The 18524-nt window shown below is 36.1% G+C and overlaps 1 protein-coding gene across 2 annotated transcripts in view; it reads left to right on the top strand.

Annotated features, from left to right (window-relative positions):
• Nucleotides 1–1050: 1050 nt before the first annotated feature.
• The window catches only part of LOC117102979 (SET and MYND domain-containing protein 5-like), a 20721-nt gene continuing 3247 nt past the window's right edge, over nt 1051–18524 (top strand). Inside the window, exons 1-9 of one of the 2 annotated variants that reach the window (XM_033243435.1) lie at nt 1051–1163; nt 8755–9003; nt 10403–10524; nt 11141–11210; nt 11674–11841; nt 13574–13644; nt 14514–14620; nt 17792–17848; nt 18165–18259. In XM_033243435.1, the coding sequence (XP_033099326.1) occupies nt 1065–1163; nt 8755–9003; nt 10403–10524; nt 11141–11210; nt 11674–11841; nt 13574–13644; nt 14514–14620; nt 17792–17848; nt 18165–18259 (1038 nt within the window). In that variant the 5' untranslated portion in view covers nt 1051–1064. Of the gene's footprint in view, nt 1164–4245; nt 8062–8754; nt 9004–10402; nt 10525–11140; nt 11211–11673; nt 11842–13573; nt 13645–14513; nt 14621–17791; nt 17849–18164; nt 18260–18524 lie in introns of those variants that run through there. The other variant, XM_033243436.1, reaches the window with a different exon arrangement.

Raw genomic sequence — 18524 nt, 5'->3', positions numbered from 1 at the left:
AATAATTATCCGTTAGAGGGCCTAATATGTTTGATAAGAACATAGCTACTGAATAATAACAAGTACCGGTCGTGTCAATAATAGGTCTTAGGGGTGGAATATTATCAAAATCTTTATGTAATTTAGGTAGTCCATGGGCTCTAGCAGGCATGGTTGATACTGGACGAATTTCTTTGTATTCAGTTTCAGTTAGTTCATTTCCATTAAGTGTCCGGAGGTAGGCTTGTAAGGAGTTAAGCTGCGTGGTTAATGAACAGTTAGATAGTTTCTTAAACTTAGTTGAATCAGAGAACAAGTTCGTCATAGATGTGATATAATCAGTTTTCTTCATTATCGCAACACCATTTCCTTTATCAGGTATAAGAATAACGATAAAAAAGCTAAAAAGCGATTGTTCATATAGAAAACAAAAGAAATACAGTAAGAGATTTTTTTTATAGGACGATTCCATAACGATACGATAACAACATGTTTTAACAAATCAAATCAGATGAAGTCATGATCATGGAAAAACGATAAAATATTGCTATACTACTACGATTTTAATGTTTTCCATGATTATGACGTCATCTGATTTGATTTGTCAATTAAATATGTTGTTCATATCGCAACTGATCATCGTTCTAGTGTAAAAACTTCTCTTATTTCTTTTATTTTCTATGAACAATTGCTTTATCATTACAAATGTGATTCGGAATAAAATACTGGGATTCGGCAAATTGGATACCAGATAGACTTAGTATGAATGAAAACAAGGCCGCCGACCAATGAAGAACCATACTTAACCCTGTTGTGTATGCTATCTACGGATTAAATCGTATTTATATACGGGAAAATTGTCAACAAACCACTCTGACCTTCGTTGGAGGGTTTGAAAATTTTATGCATTTATTTTATTTAAAAAATCATTAATATTATAATTATATTCTTTATATTATTTTTAAAATATTTATATATTCATTTGATATTTTATTAAAATTAAAACTCAAAATGTGTGGTTAAATATTAAATTTAATTATAATTTTGTTTTAAAGTTTGATTTTTCTACAGAATATCAAACAAAGATGGCTGCGCCCATAAATGATGCAAGTGTTGTGTTGAAAGAAAACTCGTATGCTGATGGAATAGAAAGTGTTTATATTAAACATATCGGTTGTGGAAAAGTACGTACTATTTCTATTGCGGCGGAATGGTTGTCGATGTGTTGAATCTTAAAAATCGATGCAGCTGAGCCATAGCCTTTCTAGCCTACTTTACTAGCTAGGCTAGGCCTAGGCCTAGCCTCATAGCCTAGGCCTAGGAGGACTCGGCTAGGTAACGCTAGACCCCCAACAGCCCTCCTCTCCTACCTAGGTCTAGGCCTAGCCTAGGCCCATTGTAATTTATATTAGGCTTATTATATGCGCGGATGATACCTAAAAATAGTTAAAATTTGCGCAGAAAATTGTTAGGAAAGTAGTAGGTGCACAGAATCGTATGTAACTAGGCCTAGAGTAGGCCTGGCCCTAGGCTAGCCTAGGCCTAGCTAGTACTCCTGGCCTAGGGCCTACGTAGTAGGCCTGCATAAAAATACATAATTCGCCGTGGCTAGAGATATGGTACCGTGTTTTTACTTCAATTTGCTAAAGGTACGGTAAATGGCATTACGTCACTATCACCCAGTTGAAGAGACAGAATGTACGTGACTTCATCTTTAAAGACTGGCATTGCAGATCACCCACGATGAGCAGTGAAATGCTAATGATCTACTGCTGCTGCGTAAATTAGAACATTAAAAAGTACAATGGGCCTAGTGACAGTCCTCTGTCATCGATAAATAGGCGTATATTGTTCTACTTAGAAAGAGTCATGTCATTTATCTAACCATTATCAAACGGGGACTGAATCCTGTACCAAACTCTTGGCATAATGCCACTAAGCCTTGTTTAAATTCTTTGCTTGGCGAAGAACCTAAGTAAGGCCTAGGCCTTGCTTGGATTCTTCGTTTGGCAGCGGCCCTGCTGTATTGACAGATCGATAAGGGTGACATATATCAGACATAAACTTATTCCTCCATGGCCAAGTTCTCAACCCCCAAAATCCCATCCCAAGTTTTAGTCCAAGAAGTCTAGCTTATAATATTTTTGAAATTACCCTGCCTTACAATCTGACCAACATATTCATACACTTTGAATGCACATGCATAACCGATACCTCCTTGATTTATCCAACTTTACGTAGACTTCGTCGCTGTACTTCCATCAATCGTAAACATCGTTCGTTCGGCCAGAATTCAGATTGAGAAAATGAGTTTCCACAATCGTGATTATTATTATTAGTGTCAAATATATTTTGATGCAGGCCCATTTAAACAGTAGTGCTAGTAATCTAAGAATCCTCTTATTTACAGTTTAGAGTACAGTATATCCAGTTTTTTAGTGCATGTGTTGTCATGTAAGTAGATTAGACCAAAGCCTCTCTTATAAGCGAAGGCATTTAAAGCAAGCTGGCCTGGGCCTACGTTAAATGAGGATTTATGCCTTCCTTGATATGGCTATATAGATAAATGACATGACTCTTATTACTGAGTGGAACCCTAGGCTGCGCCTATTTATCGATGACAGTGTTTTAAAAAAATAATATACTCTTAGCTAATTATGTACTAAGCCAAGTACTTATTCGCAAGTCCCACCGCTCACCGCACACCATCTCACACTGTGGGCGATCTGCGATGCCGGTCTTGATAGATGACGTCACGCAAATTCTGGCTCTTCATTGGGTGATGGTGATGTAATGCCATTTGCCGTACCTTTAGCAAATTGAAGTGGAAATACGGTACCGTATCTCTAGCCACTGCGTACATAATTAGGCCTACATAAAGTGTACAAAATTCTTTGCAATCTAGAGATGTAGATCCTCAACATTTTTTTTTACTCTTTCACAAACTGCACAGAGGGCTCATCGGTAGCAGGTCAAACGGTCATAAAATTGGCCTGATTGTCTGTAGGCAAATAAAATATTGCCATGGCCTCTTTTTCTCGCTTTCATCTTTAATCACATTTTTTTTTTTTTTTTTTTACACATCCGAATTGTTTAGCTGCCTGTATTTTAAAATTTTATTTATTTGAATGTTTATACTGATTTTACTGGCCTAAGAGGAAATTGTTGTTTTCTAGACGCCCGAAAATAACCTCTGAAAAAACAAATTCCTATTTTAAAATGGACAATAAAGTGTTCTTGAATCTGGAATCTTTTTATAGGTATTTGACATCCGTCAACTTAAATATAATAGACCTATAGTCATTGTTATTCATATTGCATTATATAATGTTGTTCATGTTTCTTGCATTTGTTTTTATTCATTGACAAATAAGCATCTCATTTTATATAATTATGGAAATGATAAGGAATTTTGAACAATTTATTATCATTTTCACAATACACTGTCTATCATATTATTTAAAAAACTAATTGTGATTTGGTTATTATTTTTTCTAGATATAGCATTCTTAACCTGTGTGATGACTGTACTCTTAATTTTCGCCACCGGGAAAATGCAGCGGCAGATTCAAGGAAGGTCCCAGCTGCCCCCTCTAAATTTTTAAAAGTAAAAAATATAAGAAAAAAAAGAAAATTGTAAACAAATTGAAGTCTTGAGAGTGCTATTTCCAGTAATCTAGAGGTGCCATAATCATAACATTTCATAATCATAACATTTTTCTCTCAGTCCCAATCATGGTGGGCTCAAGTTTGTGGTCTTTAAAAATGTCTTCCTGGACGCAATTTTTTTAAACGTACGGTAGTTTGGTAAAATTTCATGAATTATTCATAATCATCCTTATAGAACATATTTATACTAGAATTAATCTAGCATTCTAGTCATCTAAAGGTAAAACTATAATCTAAAACAAAACTTGAATGCTATAAAAGAGCATTTTAGCTTCCTTGCACCTACCTTATTTAACAGCCTTTCTTTTATACAAAACTATAAATTGTATATTAAAGATGGAGAATTATAGAGTTTATTTTCAAATTATATAATCAATAAATTGTACGTAATTAATGAATTGTATACAAATTTTGATAAATTTATTCTTTCATACACTATATATAATGTGTGTGTGTGTATATAGAGGGCCCCTTAACATCAGCCTCCCTTCGGGAAAGTTGGAATGGCTACATCTTTAGATATTGTTGAAATAAAAAAAATAAAATAAAATTCCCTGCTGGACACCATCCTGGTATTTCTGAGCCTAGCTTTCGGGGCCAGAATATTACTTACGTGGTGAATCAAATCATGATAAAAAGGCCTAAGCTGTTGATACTTAACTACAGTAAAAAATGAAATCATTTCCATATTTTCAATAAGCTGAATGTGCAAGTTACGTTTGATTGCGTCAGAGAAAGTAGAATTTGGTTTCAAACGTTATTGAGTAGTAAATTATTGTTCCGGCCAAAACCGGACCAGCCGGACCGCTTCCGACGCCCTTGATATATTATTTTCCACGCGGACCCTACTACTTTACAATCTGAGTGCTGACTAACCCGTACACAAATCAAACCGTACCGGAACCAGTCAATTCGAGCAGATACCACTTCGAGTGTTCGCATAAGATCCACTTATGCGAACAAGGTGTGCAAGTTATGTACAAATTTCCTATTTTGTTTTGAGCTACTGTAACAATTTCATAGTTGGTTACTCTCTTCTGATTTAAGTTTGTTGTTACTGTACTGTACTGCTAGGGTACCATCCTTTTTTTTTGGGCTGAAACGTGGTTAAACATCAAGGTGTCAATCCGTGCTTGAAAGTGGGATGGAGGCGAACGGGATTCGGCTGAGGCTCAAGCTTTGCCTAGGGAAGAGGCCCGTTGAGTTCCAGGGGGGTCTCAAGGGTGCAAGCTCCTCCAAAAATTACTTAGGTGAAAATTGATGTCATTACTCTACTGTTTATAGTCTTGTCACACTACTACTCCAATGATTTGTGCACCTTCTGAAACTAAATTATATAAATATAATTTAAATGTCTATGGTGAATAACAATTACAATTACAGTTACTCCCATTTGCAAATATAATTATCGTAATTTACAAATACAGTTACAACACTATATAATTCAATTACAAATATAATTTGCTTTTTTAAATACAAAACCCCAACTGGATACAAAAACGGTGAATTCAGAATGAAACGTGAGCAATTCAATAGTTTTGAAATATACGTGCTTGTTAGCGGTGATCTGGTAGTCGTAAAGCCCAATTTAAACTTGGAATAATTATCAAAAGTGCCAAAAACATTTCAGAACTTTAGTGCACAGAGCATTTTTGCATTTAAAACATACAAAAGTATAATTTTGCTCTAAAAATACAAGAATGAAGGTGACGAACAACGATGAAATCATTCCTTTTGGATAAATTTACCCTTGTTATAGTTCGCACTAAATGCATCTGCTTGAACTGGCATCCGATCAAAAATGCATCTGCTTGAACTGGCATCCGATCAAACTGGCATACGCTCGAACTGGCATACGCTCAAAATAGCATTTGCTCGAACTAGCATATGCTCGAATTTAATGGTATTCCCCGTACCCATGTAAACCCATACCCAAATTTTGGCAGACCTGTATCCATCTTTGGCTAACCCGTACCCACGTCATTTGGCAAACTGGTACCCAAAAAATGGGGAGCTCGTAACTGGCCAATGTTATGATAAATGTTTAAATACAGACCTGTATTGTATTTATTTTTAATATCGCTCGTAATCTAATAATGTACAGTATGTATGTACCGTATTGTTGGGTTATCTTTTATGGTATTTTACTTACCACTCATTCTGCCTCCTGGCATGTAAATTTTAGCCTGATTTATATTTTGTTTATTTGTTTACCTATCATTATTATTATTAATAATAGAAGTTGGACATGTGTGATTGAATTTGAAACCAAAAATGATCATAATAAAATAACTTTGCATGTTGCAATTTATTTTATTTTATAGTCAGTCTAACGGGCCTAGGCCTAGTATTAGGTGTAGGGTCGTTTTGGCTTTGAGTCAAGGGAAGCATTTATTTTTGTTGGTGTAAAATGGATACAAAACGACCCCTAATTTCACTGTAAATGTGGAACTACAATGCATAATTACCATCAGAATGTTTTTCGTGATCCATGAAGATTTATTGATCCCAACCAGGTTAGAAAAAAAAAAATTCATCTGATACTGTGCATAACTTCTATTAATAGAGTTTACTCTCATAACTCTGTTGGTATGCATCAATCCTCGCAGATGTGTTAACATACAGTAGTAGAACATTAATAAAATGTGTTGAGTATGATGTTGCTTCCATTAAATTCATCATTTAAGGGGGTTTATTTGAGGAAAAGAAATAAAGCCTGTGGCCAATTATTGCACAATAAGCCTCATATCACATGCTAGTAAGATTCTGCTTAAGATCATCATCAGCAGAATTAAAAGGAAATACCAAATGGAAATGGCAGAACAACAATCTGGCTTTGTGGAAGGAAAAGGAACACGAGAACAGCTCAGTAACATGATGAACATTATTGAAGTGTCGTGGGCACAACATACCTCTATATGTTTGCTTCATAGATTATGCAAAGGCATTCGACTGCGTTAGTCACCATCAGTTGTGGATTGCACTGAAGAAGATGGGGTTTCCTGAACACATTATCGAGCTTGCCCGGCATTTATATGACGATCAAGAGTCTCCTGTAAGAACAGCAGATGGATTAACAGAATGGTTCAAGATCGGAAGAGGAGTAAGACAAGGTTGTATCATGTCTCCAGTTCTGTATAACATCTATGCTGAGGCCATAATGCACAAAGCATTGGAAGGATATTGTGGAGGGATTTCTATCGGAGGCATTGAGGTATCAAATTTGAGGTTTGCTGATGACACCACTCTAATCCAAAGAGGAGCTGATGGATCTTCTCAAACGTGTAAAAACCTGACCTGGTCCAAAATCGACCCGGATTTGGCCTACTAGGCCTAGGATATATGTAAAACCGATGTCCACATCCAAAAGTATTTTGTTTGTGCAGAGGATACCTTGAAAACTAACTTACAAGTTTGGATAAAATTTAAAAACAATAAAGTTGTCATGTCTAATATTGTTAATACTATTTATAATTTTTTGGCTAATTTGTTTCAGAAAATATAGAGAAAAAAATGTACAATAATTGAAATTACAGATTCAATCATGACAGTTTCTGGCTTCAATGTACAAAAAAGCCTACTTACTTAACACATTGACTGTGTAATAGAAAAATGTTGGTGATACAATTAATTTCTTCCCTAGACTAATTTAGGTTAAAAATAAAATTATAATTGGATATTGTGTGTAAACAAATTTATTGAAGGTATAGATTATACTGGTAAAAATAAATTAAAGGATAAAAAAAACCAATTTTCAGCTGTGTTTTTGGTAACTGTTGACTTACCGTATGTTGTCTAAAAATAATTGTAGTGATGCCCTTAGTTACACTTTGTAATTAGAGTACACCTTGCCAATGGCTAAATAATTTTATTCAAAATTTAGCCAAATATATAATAGATTAAAGGCTCATTGGTTTTTGTGTCTACTGCCCCCAACAGGGGCATAGATACTATGTCATGATGTAGCAATTAAAGATGGCGGAAAGGGTAAGTCCGGTTTAGGTATGATGGGTACTACTACCACGAGGTAGGGGGCTCTCTATTGACAATTGAATAACATTCACAACTTTAACAAAATTGGGTTCGAAACTCAAACATGCATTATAGAGACGCAGCATGCGTTCGCCACGAACGCCTTTTACCGTCATTTGAAGGACGCCCTCCAGAACATGGTAGTACTCTTCGTGATTAACGACATACTGTAAGGTGGTAACTCCCAAAGTTACTCATTTTTAAAGTGTTTTTAGTGTAGGCCTATACAGAATATTGTTATGAAAAAAAATGTTCATGAAAAATCCAGATACACTACAATAATACACACATCTGCATATTGAAGAACATAAGATAAGGCAGTAGACACATGCTCCCGCTGGGAGCCTATTTTTGATTTTGCTGATCCAATTTCTGTTACAGGTGTTACAATATTTTTGGTTCTGTGCTTATTTATGTTGTACCGTAAGATAACTTTTAAGTTAAAAATATTTTAAAAGTCCTGGGGTAAACATTAGCTCCACCTATATCACACATCTTGAGCTTGATAGAACAATATTTTTGTAGGTACAGTACAAATTTGATATTATAGAACTTCTATTCAATCATTTTTTTGTAATAATATTGGTGTACAAAATAGTGTATTATGTAATGTAGTTCCATTTATATAGCACTTCACAGAGAAGTCTCAAAGCGCCTGAGGCGTGCTACCTGGCAAACCGTTACCAGCTACTCTTGTCTGTCCACAACAGGGCTGTATATGGTCCAGTATACCGGGCTAACCCCCTACTTGTTCTTTTAAGGGGCCTACGGTTTATAGTCCTTATCTGAGAACACTTGTTCCACCGCCAAAACCATTTAAACCACCGCCGATATTATGGCTGTAGGTTACGGCGCTCAGCCATCCAATACTGTCCATAGATGTTCTCACTTTATAATTATTACTTGGCACTCAGGCCAAGTTCTGTCCTATTAACATACTGTACAATAGCATAACATTTCCCATTACCATCTTATTGGCTACAGTAGCATTGTGTTGGGACATACTGCTAGTTACTTCAAATCAAATAAATTATTAGTTTAACAAATCATTTAATGATATTTTTTTCCCCTAAGGGACGAGGATTATTTGCTTCACATCATCTCAGCAGAGGCAGTGTTTTATTTAAAGAGGCTCCACTAGTTTCATCTCAATTTCTTTGGAATGAATTTTACAAGTATAAGGCATGTGAATTTTGCATGAAGGCTTTGGAGACAGCCGAGGTGAATGCTAAGCGTTTGTCTGGGAATCCATCACTTGTACTACCACACCCAGAATGCTGTGAAGTCAATCCACACAACCACGTTGAATGTCCACAGTGCCTGGTAAGGCTCTTTTCTGCTTAATATTAATAGTACAAATATTAACTGATTGACCGTAGCCTATTTTCCCGAAGGCCTGTGGCCCGAGGGAAGATAGGGTACATTCTCCACATCAACGAGGGGCTATAGATTTCACTGTTCCCCAAATCTAGAGCAGTAAATATTTGTTTTATATATCCCTACGAGACCTAAAAAAGTGATGAAAATAGTACACACCATGTAGGCTTAGGCTTACTTCCTATGTCTAGGCGATCAAAGGGCCAATCTCTCTCAGCGTCTTAGTGGTAACGTCTTTTTTACAGTTCATGTGTGTCATGAATTACATAGCAAAGTGGCCTAGAGGTTGCACATCGTGTGGAGGGCATAAAAGTACTATCCCATAGGGAGTACTTTCTATTGCCTGCTTCTTAACTGATCAGCTGCCTAGAGTCTATGTTTAAGGTATATAATTTTACTTATAGAGCTTTACAGTACACCAGAGTCTCAAAGTGCTCAAAGCTTGGACCAGCTTGTGATTTTTCTTCTCCCCTGGGACTGTTCATGTCTAGGCTACCCAGTAAACTTGTGACAGCTACTCTCGTCTATCCTCAATGGGGGCTATCTGGACCATTGCACCTGGGTTACCACCTACTCGTCTCGAAAGATGTACTGGGTTCTGTATAGTGCACATGAGTCAATTGTATGGGCCTACAGTTTATAGTCCTTATCTTAGAAGACTTGTTCCACCTCAAGAACCATTGGCTATTCTGCCGTTCAAACCAGTGCCAAGATTAGGGCTATAGTTTGCTGCTCAGCCATTCAACTTTACCATGTTTGTTAAGTACGGTAAATGTATTTCAAGATAAATTTACTGTGATAAATTTTAAAATTTAAAGAGATCAAATAAGTCAAATTCAAAATGAAACCAGTTCAGGTAGTTTTAATTTTAACTACCAAAATGAAATTTTCATATATATATTATTTATGTTAACTGGCAAAGGGATCATATTCTTTTTCAACTGAATGCTAAAACATACTAAATAAATAAAATCAAATATTGAATATTATTGTTTAATAATATACAACTATTGTATCCTTAATAAGCTGTAGCTAAAGTAATTGTATTTTAATTTTTATCTCAAACCTAAAAACGAAGAAATCCAAATATTTACTTTTATTGCTTATAAGATCAACGCAGATAGTATATGTATATCTTAATGAATTCTAACAATACTTTTTTTTTTTTTCAATTGAAAATAATAATTTACAAGTTACAGGAAATGCCAACTAAGCAATTTAAATGAAGATTGTTGTACTGTTTGTGTTTGAAAAACAGATGTTGTCTTTAACATATTGTGTTTACTTGTCACATAACACTTTAGCATTCTGAATTAAAATCTCTAGATTTTGTTTACTGTCTTAGGTAGCGTACTGCAGTAAAGAATGCAGAACACAGGCATGGGAACAGTACCACCAGGTACTGTGTGTCAGCCAGCATCCTCCAGACCCTGAACATCCTTTAGTGATGCTACAAGAAATATGGAGGTAGTGTGTGAGGCTCATGCAAGTTATTAAATTTATTAACAATTGGGACTTGCCATGTCAAAACCAGTATCAGTGAAAAATCAAGAAAATTGACTTTTTAATACCGGTATCCCTCCAATTGACCACTTTTGTGACCATGGGGTTTCCATGGTTTAGCAGCTTTGGTCTCTAATTAGAATAATAAAGAAAGGCATTTGTTAATATGTTATTATCATATATATGATAAGTGGTCTTTAATTGGAGGGGTCTTTAATTAGAGGGAGACCTATATATTCATTATCTTGACATTGTAAGCTTTAAAATGATAGGTTATTTACTGGAATCAACTTATTATTGCTAAAGTTAGTAAGTATTATATCTTCTCTGTACAGTACAATACAAGAGTAAGAGACAAGAGTACAATACTGCCATATTCTTATGCAAATTACTCAGTTTAATTTTTAGGGACTATGCTAGTTTTGGGATGGCATGTCTCAATTATTATAAGTTATTATGTTGCTGAGATTAATAACTGTAGTTCAGATAACCACATCAGGCAATCTAGAGCACACACTATGCTTACAAAATCGGTTTTTCACAATTATAAAATGTTTTCTATTTTAAATTTTATTTATAGGAATATGCATTTTCCCCCAGAAACAACTAGTATTATGCTCCTTGCTAAGATGATTGCTAGTATAAAACAGGTGAGTTTAACAAATCTGTTTAAAACTCTTGGTATCAAGTCAAAAAAGAACAATAAAAGGCAATTAACCTGGAAAGCTGACCACTGACTACACCCAGCCGTCTTCGGCCGATGCGATTCTATGAAGTACACATCACAACGACACGCACAGTGGATCCTTTTTAATGACAATCAGTAGTTCTTGGCATCTAGAAAAAAAAATTTCCCGACCACGCCCCCCCCCTTCTGAACTTTGAATGGTGCGCCTGCTACTTTTCAGCCAGATTCAGCCTCCTACTTTCAAAACTTTTGAAATCCCTGTATTGCTACCTAAAGTGCATGTTTTTTAAAAGTAAGTTAAAATTATATCAGCAACATAAACAATTTATTTAATTGAAACATACTAATGTGAATGTCAATCACTTTGAAATAGGATTTCAAATTTCATCCATTTAACTGTGCAGTGTGTTTTAATCTTTTTACAGGCAAAAGACAAAGAAAAAGTAATAAAAAAATTTAATAATTTCTGCCGAGCCACAGTCAATGAAGAGAGAGAATTAGTGCATAAATTAATGGGTCAACGTTTCCAAGACCAGTTCGACACGTTACTAGGTGTCTTCACATCAGCTTTGCAGGAAGACACTGTGGCTCAGGTAAGTTCAGCCATTGTAGAAGCATGTGGCACAGAGTGTAAGGCGTTGGACTTTCAATCGGAAGTTTGGGGGCTTGAGACCAATGTTTGTCACACTGCTTGTGTCCTTGGGCAAGACACTTTATCTGCACTTGCCTCTCTTCACCTGGGTGAAGAGAGGCCTGGGTACTTGGCAGTGTTGGCTCTAGGATATAATTTATTGCGGGAGGGCTAAGATGTCCGACTGGGGTGGCCCATGGGTGTAACTATAGCCCGCAGTGTTATTTTAGGGCCGAAGGCCTGAGCCAGGGGTGGATATGGGAGGGGGTGTCCCCTCCCAAAACTAGATTTAAAAAAAAATTGAGACTGCTAGATGGCCGTCAATTGTTGATTCACCATTGTTATGTTCTGCTTGACTGATCAGACCCAGACAAAGCGATTGCTGAGACAGATTTGGCTTGATGTAGGCAGTACAGTACTGGGATAGGAAAACTAGGCCTATTTTTTATTTTGGGTCCGACTGCCCGACGAGATTTGGGCGATGGGGGGGCTTGACCAGACCGATGGGGGGGGGCCTTAAGCCCCCTGCCCCCTCGCTGGTGGTGCCGCCCCTGGTACCTTGGTAGGGGTGCATGATTCAGAATGAAATTAGTAGTGCTGATTACAAACATAACTAGGAATACTCCCCAGGGAGTGGAGGAGTTTGCATGTTGATTGATTCTGTGTCAAATGACCAGGGGAGTTGAAAGCACCTTGAACAGTTGTACCAAAATTGGATATGTGTGCTGCATAAATCTTGTAAAAAAAAATTTTTTAAAAGAATAAATAATTGAGCACCATGGAGGTGTATTGTGCTTAGTGTAACCATGGCGGCATCTCCATGGTGTAATTTGTAGCAAAGCGTATAAAATAGGTGCGACTCCAGTGTTTCTTTGAAATGCAATCCTATCTGAAAAATTACTACCACAAACTAGAGGGTGTTCTTCAAAAGAAAGTGTTCGTGTTGAACACGTGCTGTGTATATAGAACGCATGTTTGAGTTTTGAACGCTATTCAAATTCTAATAGGGCGCACCCTATCATGTGGTAGTAATTTGTTTTTTATTTCATTTTTTGCAGTTTAAAATTTAGATACACAAACACAGTAATTAATAAACATACAAAAAGTGGAATCATTAAAAAAACAGAAATGAATAGCCAATGTTATATTAAAATTATTTAAATTTTAATTAGTTTTGTTACTAAACATTTGAATCAGGTATTAATAGAAAGAAGTTTAGGGGGTTTTTATAATGAAAATATTTCATGGAAATTATTGCATGGCTCAACAAGCATTAAATTGAATCTACTCAAGTTAATTCATTTTAATTAACAAACCCATTTCAATAAAGGTCCCATGCTTTATTGAAATATCTTATTTTAAATTTGCTCAATTTTACATAAAGCAGGGGTCCCAAGTCTCCCACAAACAAGCAAGGTCTCCCAGCAAATAACCAATCTTCTGCAAATTCATAACATTCAGCAGTTTTACTACCTTACTTTCAATTGTCTCAGAATTCAGTGCCAGTGGGAATCACCAATCGCACCAAAATGAAATTAAATTAGTTAAGAAAGCACATTTCCAGATTTCTTCCAACTTAGGACCGCTGCATAAAGTTTATGATTAGCTGACCACAATCATTATTTCATACATAAAACTACAAAAATAGCGAACAACTGAAACTTTAAATGATCTGTTTTATCTCACTATTGCAGTGGTTTACACCAGAAGGCATTCGATCCTTGTTTGCTCTAGTAGGAACCAACGGACAAGGAGTGGGTACTAGGTAATGTTTTTATTCTTGATATCATTTATTAATATTTTTGTGTTTATTGTTGTTGTTTATTATTGTTATTGATTGTTACTATGGCTCTAATAGGAGGATTGACTGTGTCTGGACACTATGGGGTATTAGACTATTCAATACCATTTTTAAGCACTCTGTGTAAAGGTAAAGGTAGGAGAATAACCCATAACTTGCAGCATCATTGTGCTGAATTGCGTATGGATGTGATCCATGACTACCTAGCAGCTGTAAAGAGGCAATTATAGTAGTTACATGTTTACATCATTCCACAATGACATGGGTTGAAATGAACCATAACATCGGGGTAACCTCTACTCTTCCTAAGGATGCAATGAGTTCTTAAAAGTGCACACAAACCAGATGTACTGTATACACTGGCCCTCAATTTTGAGTCCTTATTCGAGAAGACTTGGTTCTACCAACCGAACCCTGGGCGAGGAGCAGCTGGAACCAGCGTCGATGTTAAGGCTGTAGCTAGCTGCACCCCTGCCTTACTGCTCAGCCACTCGTCTCGCCCAATTTAGACTCTGATTCTATTTATATGGATCAGTGATTAATTATCTTGAATAAAAGATGCCATACCCCATCAGTCTGCGACCAAATTTAAAAGACATCCCAATCCACCATTGTTAGTATTAATATTGTTACAAAGTTCCCAAAAGAAGACAATTTAGTGATATTAAAGGCTTCAATTCAATCAATTTTAGAAACTCATAATCAGGGAGGGGTGAAGCGCTGACCCCCTCGGTGCTCACTGGTGCCCCCATTTTTGAAGCTGCAAATCTTAACCACCATTCTTAAGTAGCATTTCATAAGTAATTTAACATGATTTATGATCTTATTTGCAGTTCACTGAGTGTTTATGTGAGGAACTGTGACAACCTGACACTTGAAGAAGATGAAGCACAAGCACTGGATAGTTATATTGATCAACTGTATGTTGATATTGAGAAAGGTAACAGTTTATTGAAGGTAAAGGAAAATAATGTATGACTTTCAGCGTCATTGTGCTGAATTGTATATTGTCGTGGTCTGTGACTACTGTTGCAGCCGTAAAAAGACCTTATGTTGATGAGACTGAAATAAACCATAGCATCGGTGTGATTCTTCTGAAAGATGCAGTGGGTTTTAAAAGTGCACACAAGCCAGATATGAAACTTGACCTCATGTAAGTTCTTATCTGTGAACACTTTGTTTTACCAACCGAACCCTGGATGAGGAGCGTCTCGAGCCAGCGCCAATATTAAGGCTGTAGTAAGTGGTGCTCGTGCCTTACTACTCGGCCACTTGACTTGGGTTTATTGTTATTTCATTTTTTCAAACTTAATAGTCCAACATGAAATCACTGAAAGTCTTTGCACAAGTAATTAAAAAATAAAATGTATTTTTAGAGATAAAAATACTAGATAATCACAAAAAATAATCAATGGCATATGTAAAAATATTATTTTTTACAAGATATAGTAAAAGGTTATAGAGGCATATAAAACCTTGAAATAGATTTATTTCTTTTCTCAATATGCGTGTGTAAGCACCCATCATTGGATGGGAATTCCCATGTATTGAAATAATTAAAAGGTACATGTCAATGCAGGGAATTAGCCAATCAGATGCGGTTGGCGTAACGGTTGTGGCTCGGACTCTCAACCTTGAGGTCAGAGGTTCGAAACCCTCGCTGTGCAAGTCGCTTGTGTCCTTAGGCAAGACACTTTATCTACGTTTGTCTCTCTCCACCCAGGTGTATAAATGGGTACCAGCATATGCTGGGAAGGTAAAACAGACTGCAGTGCGGGAGGAGTGGCGAATTCCCCACAGCCTTGCACAGTCTGGCCCAAATGCTAAAGTAAGAGAGGTTTCAAACCTTTAGCCAATCAGAACTGCTTCACAAATCTTGACTCCACCTCAACCACTCTCCTCCTCAAAATCAAAAAACCTTTGCATGTTCTGTGGGAGAAATTTTCCCATAACAAGCAATTATTTTATGTTAAATTATGTATGTCTTTGAATTTGTTTCATTCCTTAACTCTTAAGCTTTGTCTATACTGTACTATCCACACTATCAAATTTTCTTTGACAAAAAAATGTGACAAGCCCATATAGTAATGCTATACCTATATATGGTCATGGTGTGATGTCATCATGCCCATATATGGGCATATCACACTTTTTTGTCACACAAAATTTGATAGTGTAGACAGAGCTTTACATATAATCTGATTTTACTTTATTGGTGATCCGCTACACTAGCGGATCACCTCTTGTTATTGTCAGGATCATCATCATCATCTTTTTTTTCTTATTCTTCTTTCTTTCTCCCCTTTTTTGTTCGCACGATATCTAAAAAAATGCCTCGAGTTACCGCACAATCGCTGTCAACGGACATTTGGCTTGGTCTGGAATAGTCATGGTAAGCTTTTCAACGCGCTCAGTCATGCGTGACGTCATCTACGCGCAATTTTGCGTTTTTACATTATCGATCATATCAGCCTAACTAATTGCCATTTCGAAATCGTATTAAGTGAGCATTAACTTTGGGTTAATGTTGAATGTACAGTACCCTAATTTTACGCGTGCGCTTATTATCGCGCGCGCACGCGTGCGTCAAAATTTCGAAATGCTTAAAATCACTTTTTAATTTGCACTAAGTGCTCAACTCGGCGAGATAAGCACTTTTGTGCTAAAAGTGACAATGTTAAAAAGTTGAGTCAAAATGTAATTTTTTGTTAGGGACGGTGAGATAGCCGGAAACAAACACTATTCCATTGAAAGTTTGAAGTTTTTCAGAAAAGTACTCGAAATAAGGCGGAAAGTCAAAAATGTGCACTAAGTGCTCAACTCGGCGAGATAAGCACTTTTGTGCAAAAAGTGACAGTGTTAAAAATTTAAGTTAGGATGTAATTTTTTTTTGTTAGGCAAGGTCAGAAAGCTTCATATACACACTATCTGTCTCTTATACACTAGATCATATTGGCTGATCGGACATTGTGACGTCATCATATTACCATTTGAATTAAGAAAAAATTGAATTTTAATTTATTTCGTTATTACTTTATATACTCCTTTAAACGTACTCGCTTATCTTGATTGATTGTCTCCCACCTGTGAGTATGTTATAGCTAAATCAATTCTCTTTCGGACGTGTCCCTTTATTTTTTATTTTGATGTCGTCACCATGGTCAAAAAGAATGCTTTTTTGGAGCCTTCTCATCTTTCTTCCTTAAAACATATAAACACATTGAAAATAGAGGGCGGCAGACTGTATTTCGACACTATCAGACCGATAGTTCGTATACTGTAAAGTGCAAAATTCGTGTGGCATTACCAACCAACAGGGGGTTTTAAATTAAACTTGACAAGGTTTAAATTCATGTGCCATTACCGTCGTCAGGCACGTCGTATAAGGTATTCGTACTTGTGCGTTAAAATTTTTAAATTGTTAATATCACTTTTCAGATAATTTAAAGCACGTTTCAGGTCATTTAGAATATTCCAAAACTTTCCAAAATTTACGCGCCGTACGCTCATTTCCACGCCCACAGCACGTAGTGAAGCTGGAAATTACGTTTCGGGTACATGTGTTGGGTTTCTGACACTGTATTAATACTACCGTGCGCACGGACGTTCAGAGGTATGTGTACACATTCGTAAGTCCTTAAAATGCTCAAAATTACTCTTTATCTTTAAAATTCCTTTTAGAATGCTCAAAATTACTCTTTAAATAGAGCATGTTTTAGAATATTATACTTTTCAATCAGAAACGCGCATGCTTCGTGAGGGTCAAAGTACGGCGGATCACCTAACTCGTCCTCAGTGACGAGTTCAAATCTAGTCTTTATTCATACTGTGGTTTTTTTTAAAGTTATGCTCGATTTCATGGCATGTTTTAAGCATGGATTTCTTAGTATATAAGAGATTGCCTGCTTGAAATACATTATTGACAACTGATGATGGTAGAAGCACACTACCGAAACATGCCTTGGGCCGTTAAGGCCATTAAATAAATATGGGGTTCGCCTATAATTTAACTAAGAATTGTGTTGTTTTTCAAAATGATTAGCTGTCTGCTGTTATGTCATTAATTCAATACAATTTGGATTTAATTACTACTACTGTTTGTTTTCCACAGAATCTGGTACATTTTTGAATTGTGAGGGATCAGCCCTTTACTCTCTCCAGAGTTGTTGTAAGTGCATATCAGTGAAATCTTTAAAAATTGCTGTTGCATGCTGTTGATTATAGTATATATCTTATGATGTAATATATTTAGATTTATATAGTATTTCATACCAAAGTCTCAAAGCATGGACTAGCTTGTACTATTTTGTGTCTGAGCTACCCGGTAAACTGGTACCAGCTATTCTGGTCTATCCACAGCAGGTGCTGTATAGACCATTTGTCTGAATGCAGATTTGTATTGATATTGTATTATAACACTGTTTATAGTTACAATTTGCTGGTAGTTGAAGCATTATTACAATGCTTTTTTTTTTAAATTAAAGGTAATCATAGCTGTGATCCAAATGCTGAGGTACAGTTTCTGGAGAATAATTCAGTGTTGAGTTTAGTTGCCCTCAAAGATATTTCAGAGGGCGAGGTGAGTATAGGTTTTAACATTCTGTGGAAAGTTGTGGTATTTACATTAGTAAATACTTCAATTCTTTAAAATGTGGTTTCAAGGTGAGCAAAATCAGTAAGATCAGTCTTAGGTCAGCTAATGGAATGCTCACAAAAGAATGAATCATATCATATTATTTCAACCATTAACAGATACAACTAAGAATTATTATCAATGAGAAGTTCTATAATTTTCCTCTTCCTCTAGTGGGGCCAAAAATACTATATACTTTTGTTTTAATTGT

This window comes from Anneissia japonica, unplaced genomic scaffold (genome assembly GCF_011630105.1).
Source record: "Anneissia japonica isolate Jap-2015-1 unplaced genomic scaffold, ASM1163010v1 scaffold287721_len753485_cov172, whole genome shotgun sequence".
NCBI lineage: Eukaryota > Metazoa > Echinodermata > Crinoidea > Comatulida > Comatulidae > Anneissia > Anneissia japonica.
Note: the sequence above shows the minus strand (reverse complement) of the source record. Positions and strands in the feature narration are given on the sequence as shown.